Source organism: Lutra lutra, chromosome 8, assembly GCF_902655055.1.
Source record: "Lutra lutra chromosome 8, mLutLut1.2, whole genome shotgun sequence".
In the NCBI taxonomy this organism is placed as follows: Eukaryota; Metazoa; Chordata; class Mammalia; order Carnivora; family Mustelidae; genus Lutra; species Lutra lutra.
In genome coordinates this window covers 19,102,728-19,127,839 of record NC_062285.1, presented here as the reverse complement: position 1 = coordinate 19,127,839, position 25,112 = coordinate 19,102,728, and the positions used below count along the sequence as shown (strand labels likewise).

General features: G+C 41.4%; 1 protein-coding gene across 6 annotated transcripts in view; it reads right to left on the bottom strand.

The window, feature by feature from the left end:
* The window catches only part of NEBL (nebulette), a 373,419-nt gene that overhangs the window by 18,761 nt on the left and 329,546 nt on the right, over positions 1 to 25,112 (bottom strand). For 3 of the 6 annotated variants that reach the window (XM_047739978.1, XM_047739977.1, XM_047739976.1), the window contains 8 exons: positions 24,756 to 24,848; positions 22,361 to 22,453; positions 21,109 to 21,201; positions 19,061 to 19,153; positions 17,702 to 17,806; positions 16,502 to 16,673; positions 13,831 to 13,923; positions 12,410 to 12,559 (listed from right to left, as the gene is read on the bottom strand). In XM_047739978.1, coding sequence (XP_047595934.1) covers positions 12,410 to 12,559; positions 13,831 to 13,923; positions 16,502 to 16,673; positions 17,702 to 17,806; positions 19,061 to 19,153; positions 21,109 to 21,201; positions 22,361 to 22,453; positions 24,756 to 24,848 — 892 coding nt within the window. The remainder of the gene's footprint in view (positions 1 to 12,409; positions 12,560 to 13,830; positions 13,924 to 16,501; positions 16,674 to 17,701; positions 17,807 to 19,060; positions 19,154 to 21,108; positions 21,202 to 22,360; positions 22,454 to 24,755; positions 24,849 to 25,112) is intronic. The other 3 variants (XM_047739979.1, XM_047739980.1, XM_047739982.1) reach the window with 3 other exon arrangements.

Genomic DNA, 25,112 nt, shown 5'->3' with positions numbered 1-25,112 from the left:
CGCTGCCTTCGGCTCAGGTCATGATCTCAGGGTCCTGGGATCGAGTCCTGCATCGGGCTCTCTGCTCAGCAAGAAGCCTGCTTCCCTCTCTCTCTCTGCCTGCCTCTCCGTCTACTTGTGATCTCTCTCTGTCAAATAAATAAATAAAATCTTTAAAAAAAAAAAGAATTTAAGGATAACAGGGACACAGGATACTGTTTCCATTAGGTAAATCACAGCGCTGAATCTAGCTTTTGGTTATGCCATGACTGTAAAGTCAGCTCATAGCAAATCCCAGTTTTCCTCAGTTATCACTACCATCGATATTGTGTGAGTCAATCTCATTTAGAAAGATTCATTATTCAAGTACAATGAAAGGAAGTCTCATTATGCCATTGTAGAGGATATTTATAAATACTTATCGGATAAACATATGTAACACTGTTTTTCATAGCATATTTTTAAAGACTTAAAAACAGACTGTGCATTTGGTTTATTCTTGCGCTGATCAACTCTAATACCGACTCTTAGAATATGACCAATCCACGAGTCGTTCCCAGATACCGTTTTACATGAGATGCCTTTAGTGACAAGCCACACTAAATATCACATGTAGACACATCTCAGTAATGGTAATACTTCTGAATGAGCAAGTATAACACTTTTTTCGAGCAACAGACATATACGAAATGGAACCAGTGGGTCCCTGACATGATTTGAAGATAGGGAAATGCGGGGAAACGAATGTAAAAGATTGTCCGGCTCTCCTAGAGCCCAAGCTTCAGTTTATATGGCGTGGCTGGGGCTAAGCAAATAGGCACGTGTAAAAGTCACGGTTGGGTAGGAAAATGAGCAAGAGTTCACTGGAATCAAAGGCACACAGTGTTAAAGACATGAAGACAGGATCCAGGTAAGAGTCCAATGGGCCGGTAAATAAGTTCACTAAGCGTGGGTCGGGTACATGGTAGAAGACAAAGTTCAAAAACCAGAATGTCTGAAGAATGTGGCATCGGCAGATCAGGAATATTTCTGGAACAGGATTAGGCACTAAGGAGTAGGGAATCTGGCCGCAAGAGGGGAACCACGCAACAATGAGCTGGGACAACTGCAGATCGTGACCAAACAAAACGCAAAAACTCAGTCCAGCACCCAGCTGCAGCAGCCCGTGGAAATCTAAAGTCCGGATCCAATCCTCATGACCTCCTAGCCTGGGGCTTGGGGAGGAGGGACGTGGGGCACCTGGATGAAATAGGAAGTCGGGGAGAGCAAGGAAATTCTTGACTACAAAGGTAACATTATGACTGTTTTATATCTAATACAGATACATAAGTAACACACGTATACTCAGTCTACTACCCAATCCGGACATCAAATTTGATCCATACATACCAAAAAGAACTATTTCCATTTTCATTACTAATGTTCACCAATACGGAAAAGCTACTCTCTCCCTCTCCGCGTGCGTCACTGTACCATTTTCAAAGCTCTTCTAAAGTTCCCCCTTGGACGCATATGCTGTGGGCCACATCTATCTCCTTCCTGATGATCAAACCTTCTCTTTTCCCCCAATCAGCTCAGCTTCGCAGGAAATATACTTTTAAAGTTTTATTGTTTGCTACTTTAAGTGTCAGATGTTTCTCCTTCAGACACATATGGAACCCTTTGATTTAATTTTGGCAAATCAATGAAAGACACATGTGTGTCTCAGAACAAGTGCTATTCATTAGTATTTGATCCTTTTCCCAACTTCACACTCGGAAAAGGAAACTTAGGACGTTTCCTTCATTCCCAGTCTAATGATACCAGGAATAGGAGTTTCTCTAAGGACTTTGAATTTGGTCAGAACCCTGATCCTTTTTCTTGGGGGTACAACAGGACTAACTAAAAGTTCCTAACAGCGTGCAGGGTGTGCTTTCCTGTAGGCTGCTTCTATAGGCACTAGATCAATAGCTAAGTATGATCATGTAATTGGCAGCAGCAGACTCTTCCGTTACAAAAGACTCATTTATTTTCTTATATAATACTTTCATCACTGAAATTTATCTCTGAAATTTGTCACAGAAGTATCCCAGTCATCAATTCTTTAAATCTTCCTACACTTCAATGTGGACACTTAAAACAACATTTTTTTTTGACGGATATCACACACTTCTCAAATTCAGATTGGAAACAACGCTCAAATACAGTAGGGAATTGGTACAACTAAAAGTTTCTTGTTGAAGGTATTTCCTTTGCAGAAGTCAGGCTAGGAAGGGACTGGATTTTTTCAGAGGGTTAAGCCTGCTGATCAGTAACCAGAAAAACAAAGTACTGGTTCCAAGAGAAATACTGGTACATTTAGATTAAATGAAGGCCAAGAGTTCAAAATCAGGAGTGCATTTTCTAGTTGGTCGTTCTGGTTATCTAATTTTAAAACCACGCTCACCATTAAAAACCAGTAATGCTGAATTTGGGGCAGAATGCCATCTGTAAATCATAAAACATAAATCCTCAATGGGCATTAATGCACATACTGAGCAAAGGATTGTGGCTTTAAGGACACTGTTCATATTAAAGGAGATTTCAAAACACTGCTGCTTGGATGCAAATCCATCACTTTTAAAATATACTAAGAATTTATTATTGTGCCTGTATTTGATATTTCTGTTCTCAATTTAATGGTAAATTGAAATTTTAATGATGCCTATTATCCTTAGGAATTAAGGATACATTCTGTGGACTTCACTGTGTCTAGGAAAGAGATGACTTGTCCTCTCATTTTGTCTCCTTCCATTCACCATTTCTTCATGGAGCATTCCCCAACCTGAGTTAGGTACTGGAAAGAGAGCTAAAAGGCATGTTCATTCTCTGCCACTGTGGAGTTCATGATCAAACAGTAAACTAGAGTACGCTGAGACAGAAGCCATACGAGGTATGAATGTCAGAATTCTGATGGGCACTTTCACTTTATTAAGTCCCTACTAAGGGCAGTTGTCACAAGTGAAATAAAACACTGAAATGAGAAGTATTTGTATGAGAACAGAAGTGGTAAGGTGGGAATACTTTACTGATTGCTTGGTTACGAAAGTTCAGGGCCAACTCGGGCTTTGTAATAAACATAGGTTACAATGTTACGCTTCAGTGATACATCTTACATTCCTGTTTTTTAAAGAAACTATAATAAGCATTACTTTTGCACTGTTACCCTCAACCAACCTGGCTCTAATTAGACTTAATAAAGACTAACACCAAGTTTTAATGATTTAGCACATGTAGCAAAGCTATTTCTTTGTATTTCAGACCAAACTTTAATTTGAATATATTTATGTATCAACAATATTTATTAAGTGTTTTGTAGGTACTGTCCAAGATACTAGTTATAAAATTCAGGACAAAGCAGGCAGAAAAATTCCATTCTAATAGAGTTTATATTCTGGGAGAGCCATAATTAATCAGTACATAATGAAATATCAGGTAGAAAAAGAGTGAAAGATGTATATCCAGAAGTGGAATTGCTGGATAGTTCTATTTTTAATTTTTTGAAAAACCTCCATACTGTTTTCCATGGTGGCTGCATTATTCTGCATTCCCACCAATAGTGTAAAGGGTTCCACTTTTTCCACATCCTTGCCAACATTTATCTTTTGTGTTTTTTGAGGGTTTTTTTTTTTTTTTTGGATACCAGCCAAACTAACAGATAAGAGGTCATATCTCACTGTGATTTTGATCCTGGTTCACTGTAGCACTATTCAAAATAGCCAAGATATAACTACAGCCCAAGTGGCCATTGACAGGTGAATGGATAAAGAAAATGATATAGACATACAATGGAATATTATTCAGTTTTAAAAAAGAAAGAAATCCTACCCTTTGTGACAACATGGATGAACCTAGAGGGCATTATACTAAGTGAAATAAGCCAATGATAGGACAAATACCTCATGATTCTGTTAATATGAGATGTCTAAAACAGTTAAACTCATAGAACAGAGAACAGAATGACAGTTGCCAAGGGCAGAGGGAGGGGAAAATGGGAAATTGTTGCTCAATGGGTATAAAGTTTCAATTATGCAAAATGAATGAGTTCTAGAGATCTATAATACAACACAATTCCTGCGGTTAACAATACTCTACTCTGTACTGTAAAAGATGTTAAAAGGCTAGCTCCCACGTTAAGTGTTCTTATCACTCACACACGCACACACACACACAAGGAAAGTTTTCAAGGTGGTGGACAAGGTCAGTGCCTTGCTGTGGTGATGGTATCATGGGTCTATGCGTATGTCCAAACCCATCAAAATTTTGGACGTCAGGTGCAAATTTTGTATGTCAACAATGCTTCAGTAAATCTTAAAAAAAAGAGTTACAGAGAAAAATAAAGCAGGGTAAAGGAATAGGGAGTTGTATGTGGGTTGAGATCTCTCTAGGTAGAGAAGTGGGTTGAGATCTCTCTAGGTAGAAAAGTCAAGGAAAGCATTTCTTTCTTTTTTTTTTTTAAATATTTTATTTATTTATTTGTCAGAGAGAGAGAGGGAGAGAGAGTGAGCACAGGCAGACAGAATGGCAGGCAGAGGCAGAGGGAGAAGCAGGCTCCCTGATGAGCAAGGAGCCCGACGTGGGACTCGATCCCAGGACGCTGGGATCATGACCTGAGCCGAAGGCAGCTGCTTAACCAACTGAGCCACCTAGGCGTCCCAAGGAAAGCATTTCTGATTAGTTGAGATTTAATCAGAGACCTGAAGAAAGGGAAGCCAGCCACGAAGCATCAGTGAGTGTTGCTGGCAAAGAACCATGGCCAGAGAAGGCCTAACGTGCCAAAACAGCCAGATGGCCCGGGTGGCTACAGCAGACAGTCTGGGAGAAGATGAAACTGGAGACATGACCAAGGGCCAGTCCATGTAACACCTTGTAGCCTGTGGCTCTTGAGCTTCAGCTGAAGCATAAGTGGAACATTAGAGAATTTTGAGTAAGGGCATGATGAGAGCTGATGCAGGTTTTTAAAGGATCACTGGCAGTCAGGCCAAGGCCAGATCAAAGAGGGCGAGAATGAAATGACAAAGACCAGGAGCCTATTTCTGAGCTCTCAAAGAGATGGGAGGGGAGCCCTGGACCTGGTGAGGAGAGGCTGGACTGGGCACAGCTCTGTCGTGAACAGGGCCAGCGGGCGTACAGATGGCTGGAATGTAAAGTGTGAAAGAAGAAAGGCGACAAGGATGCCACTGGTTTTGTTGGCATATTTTTCTGAATGATTGTGTCATCAGCTGTGATGGTGAAGAGAGACAAGAACAGATGTTTGTGTGTTTGTTTGTTTGGGAAGACAGGAAATAAGACACTGGTTCTGACATAAGATTTGAGCTGTCTATCCAACACCCATCTGTGGGCTCCTTTGTCTGGAGTCTGGAAGTCCTGAGAGTAAGAAGGGGCTATGATTTTGACATTCCTGCTCTTCTATATCAGTGATGAATGTCAGCTATGAGAAACATTGTGACACTTCAAATAAAAACCAACAATGCTGTCTCTGCACCACGAGCGCCTCTGCAAGACTGCTCAGAAGGCCTTCTGGTCACCTGGAGCCCATGGAGTCCGTTCTCGTGGCAGAGTCTCAATCAGCCAGTGCAGACGAGATCTTGAGACAAGCTCCCAGAGTGGGTTAAACTTCCAAGTCAGAGACCCAGTGACCTACCAGCCTCACGAACTGGTGCTCTACGCAGCCTCTAAATCTCCTGCAGGACAGGAGCCCACGCAGCGTGCCCAGAAAGGAGATTTTGGTTGCACCCTGTCTGCAGAGACTGGCTTGGCCCTCCCCACGCTCTGGTCTGGTCTTCAGCCCCTTTCCCCGACACACAGCCCCTGGGCTTCCGATATGCCAGAACACAGCAAGCAATGTGCTGTGTTCTGCTGTCTGCTGATTTTCTGCCAAAAACACTCCTTCCCCATTCCGCACCTGGCTAACTCTGACTCCAGGTGTCACTCCACATCGCGCCTTCCTGAGCGCAATGGGTTAATGCAGCCAGCTCTCCCACCAGAAGGTGAGTTCTTCAAGGCCAGTAACTATATCTTTATTTTCTCTGTTTTTAGTGTCTCATGCATCGGGGAGATAAGTGTTTGGTGAATGAACAGATGGCATTATGGGTGCTCTTAAAACACCCATAGATTTCGGGTACTTGGCTCCCTATTTGGTGCATCACCCTCTCGGTCCACCTCCAGGCAATCGATGGAGAGTTCCAGAAGGTGCTAACGCATCTCCCTTAACCTAACCTCTGTTGAGGACATGGTGCCTGGGCTGGAACGCTATAAGCACCACCCTGCGGGCATAGTCACAGAATTCAGAACCTCATTTTTCATCAGTGAAGGCAGGACTAGGTCATCCCCATCAGATTCCTTCTCAACAAAATGGAAAAGTTTCACAGGGTTGGAAAACCGCCAATGTCTGTCTTAAAAAGTGCATCTGCTTTCCCTTCCCCATCGCCCTCCCATAGCCTCGTAGGCTCTGGAGGGAATCAGAAAACACAAAATACCTGAAGCCAAATGGAACTCCAGTTCAAACTGAGAAGGGCAAACCCTGGGCAAGGTTGTAAACACAAATACTAGCAACAAGGACCACTGTGAGTTTGGGGCAACAGAAGAAATCTCTGCACCAGAAGGCAAAAAAATGTTGCAGGCAAGTGACCTGAAGACAAACACAAAGATCAAAGAAAATCTCTCAGTGAACCATCAGGAGAATTGCCAGTCACAGAACCGTGTGTCAAGTGAAAATGAGTTAACCTAATCTGATACCAAAAGGCAATAAAGATAATTTCAAATAATACTATTCAAGAATCAAAACAAAATTAGATCAAGTTTAAATAAAAACCTCTTTTATTGAATCAAAGTAACACAGTAGAGATGTAAAATGAAAATCCTTTGGTAACTTAATACCTTGGAAAGTAGATGGAAGAGTAAGAAAGCCCAAAATAATCACATAAGAAAATGAAAATATTCAGCAATCAAAGCAAGAGGGAGAAAATATCATGAGAAACACATAATGGAAACAATGATACACACTTAAAGGAGAGGGCCTCTATGTTAATGCTCATGAAAACCAAATGTGAACAATGAAAACAGGGTACTTTTGCCTCAAGGAAAGGAGCCAATTGTTTGACGCTTTGTCCCAAAAATCAGAATTTCCTCTGACTCATAGGAAGGACCCTAAAACATAACTCGCCTAACTGCCCAGCCACTTAATTCACAAAGTACAACAGATTATTTTTAAAACAGAAACACATTCTCACACATAGAGAAGCGAGAGGGAAACAAAAAAAAAGTTTATTTAAACTGATGGCACTTAGCTTAGGAGAACGTAAAATCTCTTAGAGAGTTCTTGTTCCATAGCCTTCTGGTTACAGATGTGCCTTATAACGTCAGGTGGCCTCCAGAGAACTCAAACCACGTGGGCGAGAGCAAGGGTAAAGTCCACACTCTTGCCCTGTGGCCCGGCGCTGTGTCCTCTGCAATGCAACATGGACACACACACACACCCTCCACGGCAGGGAGAGAACCCACTATTACAGGGCCTCTCTCTGGGACTTAGTGCATTCCATCATATAAAATCCTAATCTAGATCTTAAAAAAAATCAACAAAATCTGGACCCAAAAAATGGCATTTCTGAATACTTACATTTTCTTTTTTTCTTCATCTTACCACTAACAAGTATGGTTTTAAAATTCTTTTCAATTTTTAGAATGGTATTTAAAGCAACGCATATGATTTACTCAAGACACTAAAGGTTTTCATCAAATAGCCATCAAGATCATGGAAGTTTCTTCCTTCTGTGGAGTCAATCAGCACCTCTTTACCAGGACCCAGCATAGTACACATTTCAAAGGGGACCCTAAATTTCAAAGTAACCAAAAAGTCATGAATACTACTCCTTCCCTTTCTCATCGGGAAAACAAAACAAAACACAATACTGGGAATGTTTCCGTTTTAGGGTTTTGGGTTTTTTTTTTTTTTTTCAGCTATGCTTTAATGTCCTTGAAACATATCAAAACATCATCCAAACAAAAATGGAAGAATTTCTTTAAAAGCCTTCCACAGTAGACTTATATTTTAAAAAATAATTGTGTATATATATTTATAGATGTAGTTCTAGTTTTTAAGATCTAAGTTCGTTGTACACCTGAAACTAATACCATGTTATAGGTTGATTATACCTCCATAAAAAAAAAAGAATGAGCAGGAAAAAAATATTAATTTGGCCATTTTGTGCATTCACCAAATACTTGCTGAGCATTAATTTTAAGGGCTGGAGAGAGATCGGTGAACAAAAGAGCCAATAACTCCACTCTTGTAAGGCTTCTATTCTAGCAAAGCAGATACAGATGAGCAAATATAAAAGAAATATATAATATCTCCAGGAGTGCCAAGTGCTAATGGAAGGAAAGAAGGGGGGTAAAGAGACAGACAGGAAAGGAATGGGCACTATTTTATCTCTGGTCATTGGAGAAGGTCTCTCTGATGAAGTGACATCTGAGCAGAATCGTGGAAAAAAATGGGACTAGGCAAAAGCAAATACAGGGATGAGAAGGAATGTTCCAGGCAGGGAAGCACTTTATGTCCAAAGGCCCAAAAATGGGAGCTTGTTTGGAAGGTTTGAGTAAAGCAAGGAGACAGGACAATGGGGGTAGACAGAAAATGGGAGGAAATGAGGTGAGAGTAGCAGCCAGGGCCCAGAGCAGGTGAGGGCCTTGTAGGTGATGGTGAGGGTCTGGGTTATATTCAGAATGAAATGGTAGTGGAAGAAAGACATGGTCTGACTTATGTTTCAGAAAGCTCCTTCCGGCTGCCAAGTGGAGAACGGAGGGTTGGCAGTGGGGGAGGCCAGAGCAGAAGCGGGAAGCCGTTTGGAGGCTACGGTGATGATTCAAGGCAGACGGGTCCCGAGCACTTGGATTCTGCATGCATTTTTCCAGGTAGAGCTGACAAGATTTGCTGATGGGTTGGAGGCCGGTATGAGTAAAGGACAGGATCCCAAGATGACTCCACGGGGTTGGATCTCAAGATCGGGACAGCTGCGGCTGCCACTTAGCAAACTGGGAACCTGAGAAAGAGCAGGTTCCTGTGGGGGAAGGCGGGGAGTGAGGATATTGTTTTGAACATACTAGGTTTGCTACATCACTAATCATCTGAATAGAGACACGATGTGCCAATCGATAGAATGCGCCTGCTTCCCTTAAAATAAATGGAATTGGGCGTCTATTCCCATGTAGTCCGAACTCTTCTTGAATTAATGCAGATATCTTATGGTACCACCATCACTTGGATGTGCATTAGAACACTTACTGACACATCTTGACTTTTGCTTCATACCTCAATAACTATTTTCCAAAATAGGGAATGTCACTACGAGCAGAGCGTCTTGGCCCTATAACAGAGGGATGAGCATGACAAGGCATCTTTAAAGGTATCTTATAAGACATTATTTAAGCTCCTGAGACATACCTTCCTGCCAGAAATCTCCTCCCCCAGCTCACTGCCCTCCCATGGAGTCTGAAATTCCTCCATTTATTTTTTTTTTAAATATTTTATTTGTTTATTTGACAGAGAGCTAGAGAGAGAGCACAAGTAAGCAGAGCGGCAGGGAGATGGGGAGAGAGAGAAGCAGGCTCTCTGCTGAGGAGGGAGCCCGATGCGGGGCTCGATCCCAGGACCCTGGAATCATGACCCGAGCCGAAGGCAGCCGCCTAACCAACTGAGCCACCCGGGAGCCCCAGAAATTCCTCCATTTAAAAAAAAATGTAATTATTCCCTATTAACCATGTGTTACTCTTACATTCTGGCATAACTGTAAGAATATTTACATATACCATCTTTCAAGGGAGACATTTTCTCATTCAGCTGGGCATAGTATAGGGAGGGTCCTTTTGCTAGAAATAGTTAGAAAAAAGAAGGCGTGGCAGAGGAGGAGAAAGAATGGCTAATCGAACAATAGTGGGTTCTCAAGGTGCAGCCCTGGAGGCAGAGAATGGAGAATTCACAGCAGCACAGGGACTGGACCCATGGGGGAGGGGGTCTGAATTCTCCTGGAAGGTTCATCCCAGACCTCCCACAGCTGTGTGCCATGGAGCCCTCCCTCTGCACTCTGCCTACTTGACACTTCCATTTGAACACCTCACTGACACACTGTCTCAGAGTTCTCTTTGTTCTCTCAAAGACGTTCTGCTCCCAAAGCCCCCTTGGCCTAGTTAACATCATCGAGCACTGGTGTTTCTGCTCAAATCCTCCTTCCCTGGAAAGGCTTCGCTGACATCAAGGCCAGATGGAAGTCCCCTGTTACACATCTTGTAGCCCCCATGCTCTCCCCTCACAGCACTTGCTCTGTTCTTAATTATATAGGAGTTGGGTCAGTATCTGTTTAATGTCAGGGCCCCCCACCAAACTCTAACCCCTTAAACCAAAGGCGCATCTCTTTTGTTTGCTATGTGCATCGCCAGATCCCGGCTCTTGGCTGGGGTACAAAGAACACTCGATAAACATTTGGCGAATAAATGAATGAGTTCTGTGTTGGGTGTACACAGACAAGGGGAAGGGTCACTGCTGAAGCAAAGCCTCCAAGTTACCTTGCATCAACTGTAAAATGCTGCACTGAGCTACGTTGACTAAGATGGATCAAAATTTATTCTTGTATTTGCTCTAGGTTTTGTTCATCTCATCAAGCATCAACAGTATCGTGCACCTCCAGGACCAGAGAGGACACGGAAGGGAGAAATCAAGAACCCTAAATCCTAATCAAAAAACTCAAGAAGTTACTTGAACCCTTTGCTAGAGAGGCAGTTACAGAAAAGGGAGATCGCCCATGCCTATCTTATCTACAGGAGAGCAAAACTAACTGACAAATTCTTCACTAGAATCGTAGAGAAAGGAGATCTTTTAAAACTTTCTAGCAAGGCGGGATCTTAAAAAGAAGAAAAGAAGTAAACTTATAGAAACAGTAGAAAAGTGGCTGCCAGGGGCTGGGGAGTGGGGGAAAGAGCAGGGAGCTGGAAAGGGTACACACATTGGGCTCTCAGATGAATAGACTCCAAGGGTCTAATGTACAGCGCGGTGACAATGGTTGACACCCCCGTACTGCCTAGTTGAAATCTGCTGGGAGAGTAGAACGCGAATGTTCTCTCACACACAAATAAGAGAGAACTCTGTGAGGTGATGGATGGGCTAATTAACTAGACAGGGCGGGGGAGAGGGGGTGGGTGGTGTCCCTTCACAATGTCCTCATATGTCAGATCTTCCCAATGGACACATCAGATATCTTCCAACTTTATATGTCAATTGTACTTCAGTAAAGCTGAAACATTAAAAAACAAAAAACCAAAACCAAAACCAAAACAAAACAAAAAAAACCTTTCTACCGAGCTAAGGCCTACCTAAATGAGTAATTTAAGTAGTACGGGATGTAACTGATTTTAACCTTTATTCAGATGAATGGAAATCACCACCACAAAACTGCAGGAGTTTTCGTGGTCTCATCTGGTCTTCCTTCACTTTACTTTCTCCCCAACCCCCCCCCACCCCAAGTTCCCCATGTTAAGTTGCTCAGAATCAAAATTGCCCGCCTCGGGGATTTATTCCCAGCGATATGACCTCTGTAGTTGAAAAGGAAATTCAGGATTCCAGTAGTTCTTATGCCCGGCTGGCCCCTTACCCCTCACCCCACTGTCCACAGCACCAAAATGTAGCTGCACCACAGTGTTAAACATCTGATGTAAGACTTTTATCCTCAGGATTAGTTTAACATCCAAAACAATTTCAACTAAAAGGTCTAGACCTAACCCACTAGCTTGGATGCAGAAACAGAAGAGAGGATGACTACAGGAAATATAAGGAAGATTATTAATAATCAATAGCATTTTTCCATTTAAAAAAAAAATCTCATATCTCAAGTATCACATTCAATTTGCTTTCGGCAAGATCTAGCTCTGTCTACAAATATATATTGATATTGCAATGCATACAAATTCAGAGCAACCCCTCTTAGTCACTCAAATATAACTATAAGTTATATTTATATAACTTATAACTTAACTTTATATAACTTATAACTTAAATATAACTGTAACTCAAATATCACTTAATGGAAATCAGATAGAAGCTCCACAGAACTCCAGTGTCCACTATGGCTGCATGTGTCCATCACATCCAACTGTGAAACAGACTCACGTAGCAGGTCCCAAGACCCTTCTGTCATTAAAGATCCATTGGTGGTGAAAATAGTGAAGCAAGACAGGAAAAACAAACATGCAGGAATGCAAATTAGTAGTTTAAAAGAAAAGGACTCAACTTTCTAAACAGAATTTAAAATTTTCAAATGCACCCAGGCTCCATGTTTGTGCAAAGGTAAAGAATGTTAGAAGCACTCGTGACTTGTTTACAAAAATGCATTATTGTTCTCTGAGACTGGTTAATGTTTGCTACCTCCTTCATCCGACGGTCTGGTTACCTCGCTGCAGCATGAAAAGCTAGGGTAAATCTCAGATATTTCTGACTTGTCATCTCCCAGACCTGTACCAAAAGTACTGCTCGAGTGAGACCGAGAACGGAGTCTCCTGTAGTGATTCGCCTTTTCTATATTGGAGGGAAAATATTCAGGTTTGTGAGTAAGTGACTTGAAGAACAAAAAAAAAAAAAAAAGAAGAAGAAGAAGAAGAAAAATTACTTAAAAGTTTAACAAGGAAGAAAAACAGTCTCTTACTAAATAAAAAACCCAAAGCTCAACTACTACAAGCTCTAGTCACCTACTACCAAATGTCAGCACACATTGCGTCAAATGTATAAATATTGAACAATCATTCATACTCGTTGTAAGTCTAGATTTTCAAGGAGAAATGGGGGATGGGAAATTGACAAGAACTAAGAAACTCTGGCAAACTAAAATATTTCTATTAAACTTAACGTCTGGTTAGATATAATCATTTTCAATAATCCCCAAGCAGACAGCATTTGTTGCCTTTTCTTTATTTTCAGAAAGTTTAAGGGCAATTTGGCAGAGGATGTGGATCAAACCGATTACAAAAGTATTAGAGTCCCTACTTTGCCTTGGGCTTTCAGTTTCATTAATGTCAGTAATTAAATGTGGAGTATAAATCAGGGGATAGAGTTAGACCCAATGGATAGGATACATCTATTTATATTGTTTAAAATAATTGCATAACTGTCACAGCTTCAGTCTATTAAACACTATCTAAAAGCTTGAAATGTTAAACCATGCTATCACTGTCCCCAAATAGCCAAACCATTCAGGTTTTGCTTTTAATTGGAAACATGCGGTCTAAATTAAAAGTCAAATAAACCTGCATATCTATACACTATAAATTTTGTGTTATACAAACACTCAGAGATACATTTTAAGGGTACTTAAAAGTCTATTTTATTTTAACACGTTCATGATGCTATTTAGAAAACCTCCCCACTGTTTTATATATGGTTCTTAACATCTACCTTTCAAATGTTGGAACAGTGTTTTCCATGAAACAAACTTCTGTCTCAGCACTTTAGTGCACTCCAAAGACTGCATTTGCAAGCCCCCAAAAACCTATAAAATCACATTCACTAATGAAAAGCAGACATCAGGAATCTCTGGACACCTTTCTAAGTGAATCTAGAGCAAACGAATCTAAAATATATTTAAAAAGCCCTTTTGTGAGTTTGCTTTCATAAATGATTAATGGTATTTTAAAGCAGCATAGTATTTGTTTCTCTGTTTGTTTTGTTTTTCAAATCCTCAGCTTTACAATTTACATCACAGAGTCGGTACCATGAGCCTCTACCGCTCAGGGTAGCTTCACTCTAAGGACAAAACCACATAAACGGGGAGGAACTCAAAATGTAAGCAGTACCAGAGAGCATATGGAGACTCCTAGACTGAATATTGTCTTCCAGGGGATCAAGGTCGAAGATGGAGCCAGGATCTGTACGCCAAACTTTGAGGTCTTTTACCAAATGGAAGAAATCAAAAAATCAAGAATGAATTTTAAAAAGTCAGCATCAGAGTCAAGCACAAGTCTGGAAAAAGAAGCATGTCATCAGCAAACCGGTAATGAGCAAACCCGTTGCATTTCAGAGGAGAACAAAGGGACAGTCACATCCACAAGGCTTTAGTAAGAAAACTTTGTTAGCAAAGTTCACTTGCCTGGTTTATTCTTCATTGACCTGCCACCTGGAGCCCGCCACTCATCACCCAACACACCAACAACTCCCCGCATCCCCGAACCCCCAACACTCGTGCTCTCCACACGCTGAAAGAGGTAAAATGTTTGATTTACACTCCTGAGCAAGGACGCCTGAGTCCTTCATGACTGAGAGGTTTTTGTCTGAGAAAACAAAGAACAAAAACTTCTCTCCCTGAAACAAATGTTTAGAATGTAGGTAAGTGGCCAGCCCAACTTTTATTGGGAGCCCACGAGTGCAAGCTTAACCCACACAAGACACATTTATGGGAAAAGTGCAGTAATGCACGCACAGCACTGAGCGAAGAACGACAAGGGATGGAAAGATGAGCAAGGAGCAGCCTCCTGCTCTCAGAGGACGGGAGATGTGTTCACTGCCATGCTTAGCAACCAGACCGAGCAGGCCAGTCCACTCTCCTATTTAAGTCAGAGGCAAAATCCAAATATAATAACTTCCAGGTTCACCCGTGTCTCCAACTAATGGTGCTCAGGTCCTAAAATAATCTGCACAGCGCTGTACTCACCAGCGGAGAGTGAAAAATCTAGCTACGGAGTAAAAACAATTAATTAATGAACTAGAAGTAGAGCTCTGAGGGTCACATTCCTACTACGTGCGGGCACCACTGTCGGTCAACAATGTAACTCACTTACACATCACGCCATATTTAAGTAGGCACTATTACTATCCCGTTTCATAGAGGGGGAAACGAAGACATAGAGATATGGAGTTAGCCTGGCCACAGGTACACAACTAGGAAATAGCAGAGCCTCCAGCAAAGGTAGAAGCAGCACAAATTGGCTTAAGTCTGAATTGTTCAGAAAATCTCTAAAACTGCATTTCCCCGCCTGGCTCAGAAGTTTGTTTGTTGAATGAACTTCATTTTGTGGCTTCATAAGAAAGTCCTCAATGGAAAACAGTCTCCCCCAGTAAGAAGAAGTAACGTGACTCCCAGTAAGGGAATAATTTAAAGACATATATGTTGAAATTTAAAAAATAAATAAATAATGTTTTCTACCTCAAAGATAGTGAGTACTGAATTCTGAGATCTTGAAGACTAGACAATCTCCCAGTTTCTAACAAGAATTTCACCATCACTCCTGGCCCTGATCTAGGGCAGAGGACCTCAGTGTAAGCTGTGCAGACTCTCGGCATCTCTCTCCACCCTTGAGGGACAAATCAGAGCCTCTGTTCTCACCATCCCGCATGAGATGTTAAACCAAGGCAATGAAATTAACACCATGTTACTTTCAATGAAAACATCTCAGCCCATCCATCCAAATTACGGTGATCCTTCTACAAAGTCACCTTTGGAAGATGTGGAAGAGCTGTCAGTAGTGTGCAAACGTGTGTGGAATCCCTCTGTGAGAAGGACTTTCAGACTCACTAAATCATTCAAGGAACTTAGTGCCCTGATCTCAGTATTGTTGCTTTATGTTAAGACAGTATCCGGTCAGATACACACTTCTTTGCCCAGCCCACGTCTAAATGGCCTTTCACTAGTTCCAAAAAAAATAAGCTCTTCCCTGTGAAGAAGAAGCTAACCTAACACTCAGATTATTGATGAGCCTGTGGAATGGTTCCCAAAAATATTACCTGAGCTTTAGGACTGGACTAGCTATGAAAATTCAGACAACAATCATTTGGAATATGGGCCGTTGATAGGTATTGAAAAGTCAATAACTGTCTTTCTAGCCCTTCCTTATACTCTGGGATGGTCACTGCTATCTCAGCCACCATTCAAGACTACATTCCTAAGATGTCCCCAGACAGACGAGAAGAACAGTGAGGAGAGAAACTTCCTTCATCTCAGATTTATGGCATTTGTAGACAGCTCCCAATTATCCCCATTCAGAGATATTTTTTTAAAAAAGCTATTCATATATGGAATACTATCAGAATCTCTCTAGCACTTTTAGTTGTGGTAAAAGAACCAAAATTGGATTTTTTCTGTTATTTCTGTCCCCCATGTAGACGATGTCTGCAGTATAATGCATTGATCAAATACATAACCGAAAAGGAAAACAAAATAATTTTCCAACCATTGTTATTACTCATGTCTTGTATTTGAGCTTAAATACAAATACACTCTTAAGGCCAGAAAGTTATTAAAGACAGAGAAGGTCCAATAACAGAACGGATTGGCACTGATAACCTGGCAAGTACCACAGATCCCATTCAATATGGCACCAACAATAACACTTAGCCCATGGTTTGTGCTTAGATGGGCACCACATCAAACATATGAGGAGTCGTCTAGTGAATAAGTAGGCTGATTCAAAAGCTAGGCCAAGGACAATCTTTTTAACTGTGTGGACCTGCCAAGGAGGACCATCAGCTTACCGACAATGATCCCAGGTCTCCTGTCCATCTCCACGATGTGAGGATGGACACCTTTGTAGGCCGCATCGCTGACCACTTGAGTGTTCTTCCTTACTCGCTCCATCACAGGGTCATCTACAACAGGAGTAAAGCCCCTTCCCTTTGTCTTTTCAAAGTCTTCATGATACTTTACCTGAAAAAAAGGAAAACAACATGAACTCAATCTGAAATTTCCTGATTGCTACATACTTCACAAAATGTTGATATGGCAGCTGCCTCTAGATCATTATCCACATTTATGTGTCTAGAATCAACTGCATCTAGATTCAGCTGCATCTAGATTGTTTCCCATATATATGTATCTTCTCCAATTATTCCGAAAATAGTGTCTGAAATGTCAACTTTCTCGCATCAGGAATCAACTGCTGATATTTTCACAATGTTTTCCATCATTATGGTTAGCAGCTCTTTTAAATTTATATATAAACCAGTACAGTATATCAGTGAGAAGGTTTAAAAGATACATCTATTTTTTAATCCTGGTGATTTCCTAAAATGTACTAACTTAGGTACAAATTAATTTTCTATCTTTGATCCTTTAACAGGTATTAAAATGACATGTTATTTCCACACAATTATCCAAGAAAACAGTATTATTTAAAATTAGATGGAGAGTCAAAAATAATGATATGTATAATTTTTGTATATTATTGCAAAAATGGATATATGTACTTCAAAACATACACTTTTTTCAAGTTCTGAAATTGGACCTGTAAATTTTACTATAGACCACTGAATTGTACACTTTAAATGAATAAACCTTATTGCGTATAAATTGTACCTCATGAAACTGCTTTAAAAAACATACACATTTTTTATATTCTTTGCAACATGTAAACATACAAAGCTCTGTTGTAAAATTACCTGAAAAGAAGTCCAAACAAATGTTTCTCATAAAATGCATTTATAGTAGTCATGTTAGAAATAAAAACACACCCAAAATATCACTGAGAAAAATTACTTTATTAGGACTAAAGATGTCCATTACATTTCAGTGTGATTAGAAAGTCCCCTCAAATGGATGGGCCCATCCACATTTTGCTTTGCATTCATGCTTTGTTAGTTATCCAGATTAATGGTGAACGACGCCGTCAGTACACTGGGTGGGGCCATTCCTTAGTATGTTTTAGTCATGAGAAGAAGGAGCTGGTTGTACCCTACCATTGAAATATGATTTTGTGCTTCTTTGACATATCTCAGACCAGGTGTATCTAAAATCAGACTTGGTCTACCTTTCATCTGTTTATGGTCCTGGGTATATTTTACCTGCAAAGTAAATAGTAGAATGTACTTAACAATAAGACAATTTTAAGAGAAAACATTACATAACTTTTCAGACTTTCCAAACGAGTGAAACACATACAACATATTCCCAATTCTTTCCCAGGAAAGTTGTTCAGTGAATTACCTGTCATTCTAGGGTAACAATCTAAAATTTTACTCTCAAAATTCACCTTGAAAAGCTACAGCAAAGACAACCTAAGTCTCTCTATGAATCAAGAATGGTGTGTGAATGACCGATATCCACTAACAATGTAGTCAGGAAAAGTGCTTATCACACTTCCATTAAACAGGAAAAACCCAAACCAAATGAAACCTAAATGTGTTGTCCTGTTTCTAGGATTTCCCCGTTTTCCACCACAACACTCTTGAATGTATACCAAACCTAAGCATCCCTCTATTTCCTTTTCGTTTTTTTCCCACCGTAAAGGATAAAAACAAGGAGTATCAAAATCGAATTTCCTTCTAAGCAGCCACAGCTTAAAGGTAATTTACATCAAATACAGTCAGCACCTCTGGGCAGAAATGCCACTGGAGAGCCATAAAGTATAAAACCTAAATGCTGATTCCCAGGCATAAGCAAGCTCTTCTGGACAGCCGGCAGGCAGAACACTGCTGTTTATGAAACTGTTTATGCATGCCATTAGGATAGCAATCACTGAGGGGTTGGGCACCCATGTGCAATTCGGAGCAAAAGCCCCAATACTTACTAAGAGAAAGCATCCTGTTCAAATAAGGACTTTAATGAGTAACTGAATTCTATAGTCAATGCATTGAAAGATTTTTTTTCCTCTATGTCCTTACTCTGGTGTAACGAGTCATTCCTGATTTTGTTTTGCTGAGAACATTTAACAATCCGCAGCCAATGGAGTACATCTGCAAAGTGACACTCCCGTAACTTGTGCATCAAAGACATCACCACTTTCAAAGACACTGGCTAACATAACCTGAATCACTGTTTAAATGAGCATGATAGAGTCTGAAACTAAGCTTTGAACTAAGCTTTGAAGGTAACCATTGATCACATCTGGAAAGAGCAATGAAGGGTTGCGGGATAACGTCAAGTTTTGCAATGGAAGTCATTGGAAATAACACATGTACTTACTGCGTGTATCACAAATGCTGCTTGAAAATACTTTTTATTTTCACAAAAGAAAAAAAAAAAAGACAAACAGGACTGCAAGCAAATAATAACGGACACATCCTTTGTAACAGACCAAAACGGATAAAACCACTTGCCGAACTGATATTTTCTTGGTTCTTCTTCACTCTTTCCATTTCAGGAGTTACGCTTAAAGCTGTAGCTCTTCCCAGTTGACCTTTATAACGAACCTGCCATTTCAGAGAATAAAAAATAAGAGGACTGTGAATCAATTCGAATAAATAAGCATCTCACAGTAGCTATCTTAAGGAGCTAGCCAAGAAAGGGAACTATGAAAAAAGGAGAATGCCATCTAGAGGGCTAACCATATTTAAAATGCTTGCGTTTTAAATCAATCTATTTTCATTCCTCCCATAGCATGAATCCCTGGGAATGAAGTCACTCAAATATATGAGCATACCATCAGTAAAGCTGTCAGAAGCATTGTATCACAAAGGAAGAGGAGAAATTGTCTTCATGGATATTCCTTAAAGGTGTTCCTACACATACACTATTACAGTTTGTCAGTAATTAACTGCATGTAGCAGAACTTTTGAAAAGATGCCTAAGTAGGGGACCGACGTCACGCATAAACAGGCCGGCATGCTTCCCACAGATCCATTCTTCCTTCTCAGTAACATGTTCCTTTCTGAGACTAATGGAGTTATGTCAACTGTGATTTTACATAGATCAGGAAAAGATGAGCATCTACTTCTCCAAAACACAGTTGTGAGGAGAAGTGCCAAACAGTGACCTGCCTTTGTTTTATAAGCTCATAAGACTTTAAAGGTTTGAAGAAGAAAAGATTTCTTTGAACCTAATAGATTTCCAGATTTCCTCTTCCAGAGAACCCAATCTATATGTTAATGACCTTAATGACCTCAAAAAAGGATTCTCTCAGTGACCTACAGCCATGGATTACATAAACAGAAGGGAGTTAACACTCTGGAAAACAGCATGGAGGTTCCTCAAAAAGTTGGAAATAGAGCTACCTTATGACCCAGCAATTGCACTACTGGGTATTTACCCTAAAGATACAAACGTAGTGATCCGAAGGGGCATGTGCACCCGAATGTTTATAGCAGCAATTTCCACAATAGCCAAACTATGGAAAGAACCTAGATATCCATCAACAGATGAATGGATAAAGAAGATGTGGTATATATATATATATATATATATATATATATATATATATATACAATGGAATACTATGCAGCCTTCAAAAGAAATGAAATCTTGCCATTTGCAATGACATGGGTGGAACTAGAGGGTATTATGCTGAGCGAAATAAGTCAATCAGAGAAAGACAACTATCATATGACCTCCCCGATATGAGGAAGTGGAGATGCAACGTGGAGGGTTTGGGGGGTAGGAAGGGAGGGAGACAAACCATAAGAGACTCTTAATCTCACCAAACAAACCTGAGGGTTGCCGGGGGTAGGGCGGTAGGGAGCGGGCAGTGGGATTATGGACATTGGGGAGGGTATGGGCTATAGTGAGTGCTGTGAACTATGTAAACCTGGCGATTCACAGACCTGTAGCACCGGGGCTAATAATACATTATATGTTTATAAAAAAATTTAAAAATTAAAAAAAAAAAAAAACAGAAGGGGGTTGAGAACACGCCAGGGGTTGGTGCCTGAGTAAAAACTGACAGCTCCCATGGGGCCCGTCCCTTGTGATCTCTTCAGGCATGCACACTTTATCATTTCCCCCAAGACGCTGTCCAAAAATAAAGCGACAGTAGCTGGGAGTGGGCGATGGGACCGGACAGGCTAGTGAACAAGAACACATACTAGTAGGAAAAGCAGTGGGAAAGCTTATCTGAAGGGCCAAGATGCTAGAAGCCACCACCGCATCCCTTTGGGGAAACACAGCAGCTGTAAGCACGCAGACAAGATGAGAGGGACACACAGTCATCAATAGACCAAAATCGTACTGGCGGTCACTGGGAAATCTAGAGGACGGAATGCCTGTCTGTACCCACCCCACCGCAGACCCTACAACCTTTCAAGTAAACTGGCAGGCAATGGAGAGCAGAAGAGCCAATTCAAGGTTATGAAAATGTTATCAACGTGATCCCTTCGACAACATGTCCATAATACGTTTGCTATCATGAGAAAGAAAGCTACTAAGGTCACACATTGCTGATGTTCTTCTGATTTTCTTTAACTCTCTTCAGCTCTGGTGGATCAGAAATGGCCGTTGCCTGTTTAGTTTCTCCTTTGTATTTCACCTGCAGAGGATAAGCAAGAGTTTCAACAGATAGTAGAATGGTCTCCCCCACACACCGTAGAGAAGGAACCTCAAAATTGACCCTTTCTGTACACGTTTTCCCCCACTGTAGTTAAGCGCCCACCCTTCAGTTCCTATCTACACCTGGATCCTGATTCTTTTGATTTTTCAATAAATACTTTGCTGTTGAATACCAAAGCTCACTGCCAATTCCATTAACTGAAAGCCATGGAAACATAAGGGAGACACAGGGAATGAAGTCATTGCAAGAGAACCACAGTGAGGTAGCTGAGTGGTAGCCATTTACTCTCCTTCTGACCTGAGGCTTTCAAAAGAAGCTGAAGATCCCTTGTTCCTACCACATTCCAAGGGTATTATTCGAATAAAGCAGTGTTCAGCCTGATTTTCTCCTCCACCTGGAAGAACTCACACTCAAATTTTAAAGTCTTTCAAAATTCCCTTTCGGGGAAGAAGAAGGCTATTGTTTATTTTGGTAAAATTTCCATGAAAGGGTCCCCAAAATGGGAAAAATACCTAATAGGGGGTACTTTGAAAGGGATTTCTGAATTGAGGGAGGCCTGGGTTCAAATCCCATCTCTATCCTTCAAACTATGGGTCCCCGGCATGTCCTCTGACCTCCCCAAGACTCAGTTTTTGGCACTTACAAACCAGAGAAATAACTTGTACCAACCTCATGGGTTCACATAAAGCAGTTCACACAGGAGCCCTGTTAGAGGTATCTCCTGACTGTTAACCCCTCACTGATTTATTAGCAACACATTACTGACTGACTAAAGTTTTTCATTTTATTTAGAGGTTTCCTGCTCTGACATTATGCCTTTGAATCCCAGCCCAGCTGGGTCTTCATTTTGCTCTATTCCAACAAGTTTTGTTTTGTTTTTTCTCAGACTGACAACAGATCTACTTCTCTCCAGACCCTTCCCTGAAACTAGAGATTTACCTACTCAACTATGAAGTCCATGAGGACAGGAACTAGGTCTTGCCCATCTTTGTGTACAGTTTGTATACTGGGGGGGCTTACTGAAGATTTCTTGACTAAACAAGCATGGCTAAATCACAGCAAGACAGTCCTGCACTTCCGGGATCACAGGAAAGAAAAATTAGTAACACTTGACAATAGAGAACACAGAACCACTTGCCGTACTCAGCTCCTCCTGGTTTCTCCTCACCCTCTCCATCTCCGGCGTGACGCTCACCGGCGTGGCCTTGGGGCATTGCTGTTTGTACTGGAGCTGTGGGACAAGGTCCAAGACCACGTGGAGTTAGGCAAAGGAGGTGTGAACCCACCGTCCAGAACAGACTAGAAGGAATGCCCCACGGCTACAGGGCATTAAGTTAGTTAAAATCTTCATTAGGATTGTAAAGTGAAATAGGCATTCCTAACAGACGTCTCTAACACACTCATCCCAGACTCCTAGCTCCTTCTTGTCCAAATGTTTTGAATTCCGTGTTTTGGTGGTGCTTCTTTGGAATTGTCTTATGTATTGGTGGTTTGAGTTTGGCCATTATTGGTCATAAGAAATTACCCCTTCTGTGAATTCATTTCTTCATAGCACTAAAGCAACACTATCAAACCACCATTTTATATTTAACAATAAAAAGTGTATATTCTTGTCATCAGCGAGGAGGGCTGCCCCCGTCCCACACGTGCACCTCTGTGACAGACTGTTGCTACAGAAACACACCCCGAACCTCAACGTTTCCCTTCTCTACCAAGTGCCCACGATGGCAAGCCTGCGCTCGGACTGGCATTATGGAAATCTGCCTGACCTACTGCCTAGGATGTGCTCTTTCTTGGCTGGGAGGATCAGACCCTGACATTTGTGGTCAGTTTTCCAGCAATCCCATGACACCCCCGGGAAATAAATGAACATCCAGCACAAAGAAATGGAACAGCATGTCTGTCAAACGAATTTTTGACAGGCAAAAAGTAAAACTGAAGGTGAAAATCCTATTATGAGGAACTCCACAGGGATGGTCTTAATGATTTTCTGGAATTTAAATTTAGTGGAAGGGAATTTTTTTTTTTTCTTGCGAGACATCACAGGACCTGCGGGGCCTGCGGATAAAAATGCACTTGAGCTGCACCCCTCAGCCGCGAACATGACAGTGAAGAGAAGCTTGATCAGCCAGGAAATAAAGGACAAAGGGTCAGGCCCCTTCTGGGGGACTGCTTTCCTCAGTGGGCGCCTTTCTTTGTGCTGGGAGATGTGGTTGAGAATTTAGGCAGATTCTGTATCTGGGATAATGAATTGTCTCAGTTAAAGTGAATAAAGGTCCAGTGTCCGCTCTACTGATGGCCAGGATGCAAGGAAAGATTACTCCGGGTAGAGCGTGGAGGGGGAAAATGCTGCTGACTGGCATGACGGAAGTGGAGAAACTGCTGTAGCCACCTGGCAGTGGATGTAAGTCTGGGGATGTAAACCTGATACTGGGGACTCTTCACGTCTTGTTTTCATTCATTTATTCACAGAGAGGCTAAGTGCTCTCCAGGCACAATCTCACATAATACCCTCGTCCCGGCTTCATAGATAAGGAAGTTGAGGCTGGGAGAGGTGGGGGTTTGTAAAGGGTATACAGCGAGTAAACGCTGAAGCTGGGATCCAGCCAGCAGACCAGGATCCCCGTATTTCCTATGACTCCAGTATGGTGCCAGTTTCTACCATGTGCACAGCCCTTACCGTATGCCAGGCCGGCTCTCAAGCATGCTATGATCACCAATATTAGTCTTGCATTAAATTAACTCACTACTATTTGCAAATAAAGTTATTTTAAGGGGGTGTTAGGTCTCTCTGACACATTGAAAACTACTACCCTTTCTTTTAGAAAAAGGGACACATTAAGACATTATAATCCCTAAGCCAAGACCTGCTCGTGGGAGGAGCACCTGTCAGTTACACGTGAACCGCACTTCGGGAAATACCAGGACTCCCGACTAGCCTCCTTAGGGCCCGAACTACTTCTCTCTGCACCAGCAGTTCCCTGCCACCTTCTACCCCATGCACTCATCACACTAAACCTTCCCCTCCTTGACCAGCATGTAGAACCTGTACAGATGCCAGGAAGGCACTTCCTCACGAAATCCACCCCAACTCTTATTAACCCTTCAAGATCTAACTCAAATGTTACACTTCCCCGGAGGGTCTTCCCCTCTCTACCACGAACACTGTCTTCCTCCTCTGCATTTCCACAGCACTTCGCAAAAGGAATCATTATTTATCATTAAATGAGACACCACGTGTAATGTACTCCACAAGCATAGCAAACAGTCAGTAAATATTAACTATTGTGATAGCTCATCATGCACAGTGGGTGTTTATTCCCATGTCTGTTTTTCCTAGAGGCCTGGAGAAGTCACACTCAGCTTTGAATTTCCCCAGAACAAGAACTGAGCGGCATTCAAGTAACATGTCCTTTGATGCACAAATGCAACAGTGTGCATTGTCCTGGGGCTTCGCTCGTACAAGTGCACGCCCTCCCTGCCTACTGCCATTCAATGAAATAGAAAACGGTACTCAAGAAATATGATCACACATTGCTGATGTTCTTCTGGTTTTCTTTAGCTCTCTTTAGCTCCGGAGGATCGGAAATGGCCGTTGCCTGATGCATCTCTTCTTTGTATTTTACCTGCATTATGTATTTAAGAAATAAGGTGGTAAATTATTAAAAACAAAACAAACAGAAAAAAACAATGTGGGTTTTCTTCAATGCAAGGCTTAAAAGATAGGTAAGACTCTTGCATTCGTAACTATGACACAGCTGAATTTTTAAACTCCCAACAGTAATTCTCCTTCAGTGGGAACAGAAATTTTTATTTTATTTTGTGGGATGATGCTTTTTTTTATCCAAACGTGCCAATGAACTCATATCTATTCACCTAGCCATCACCAT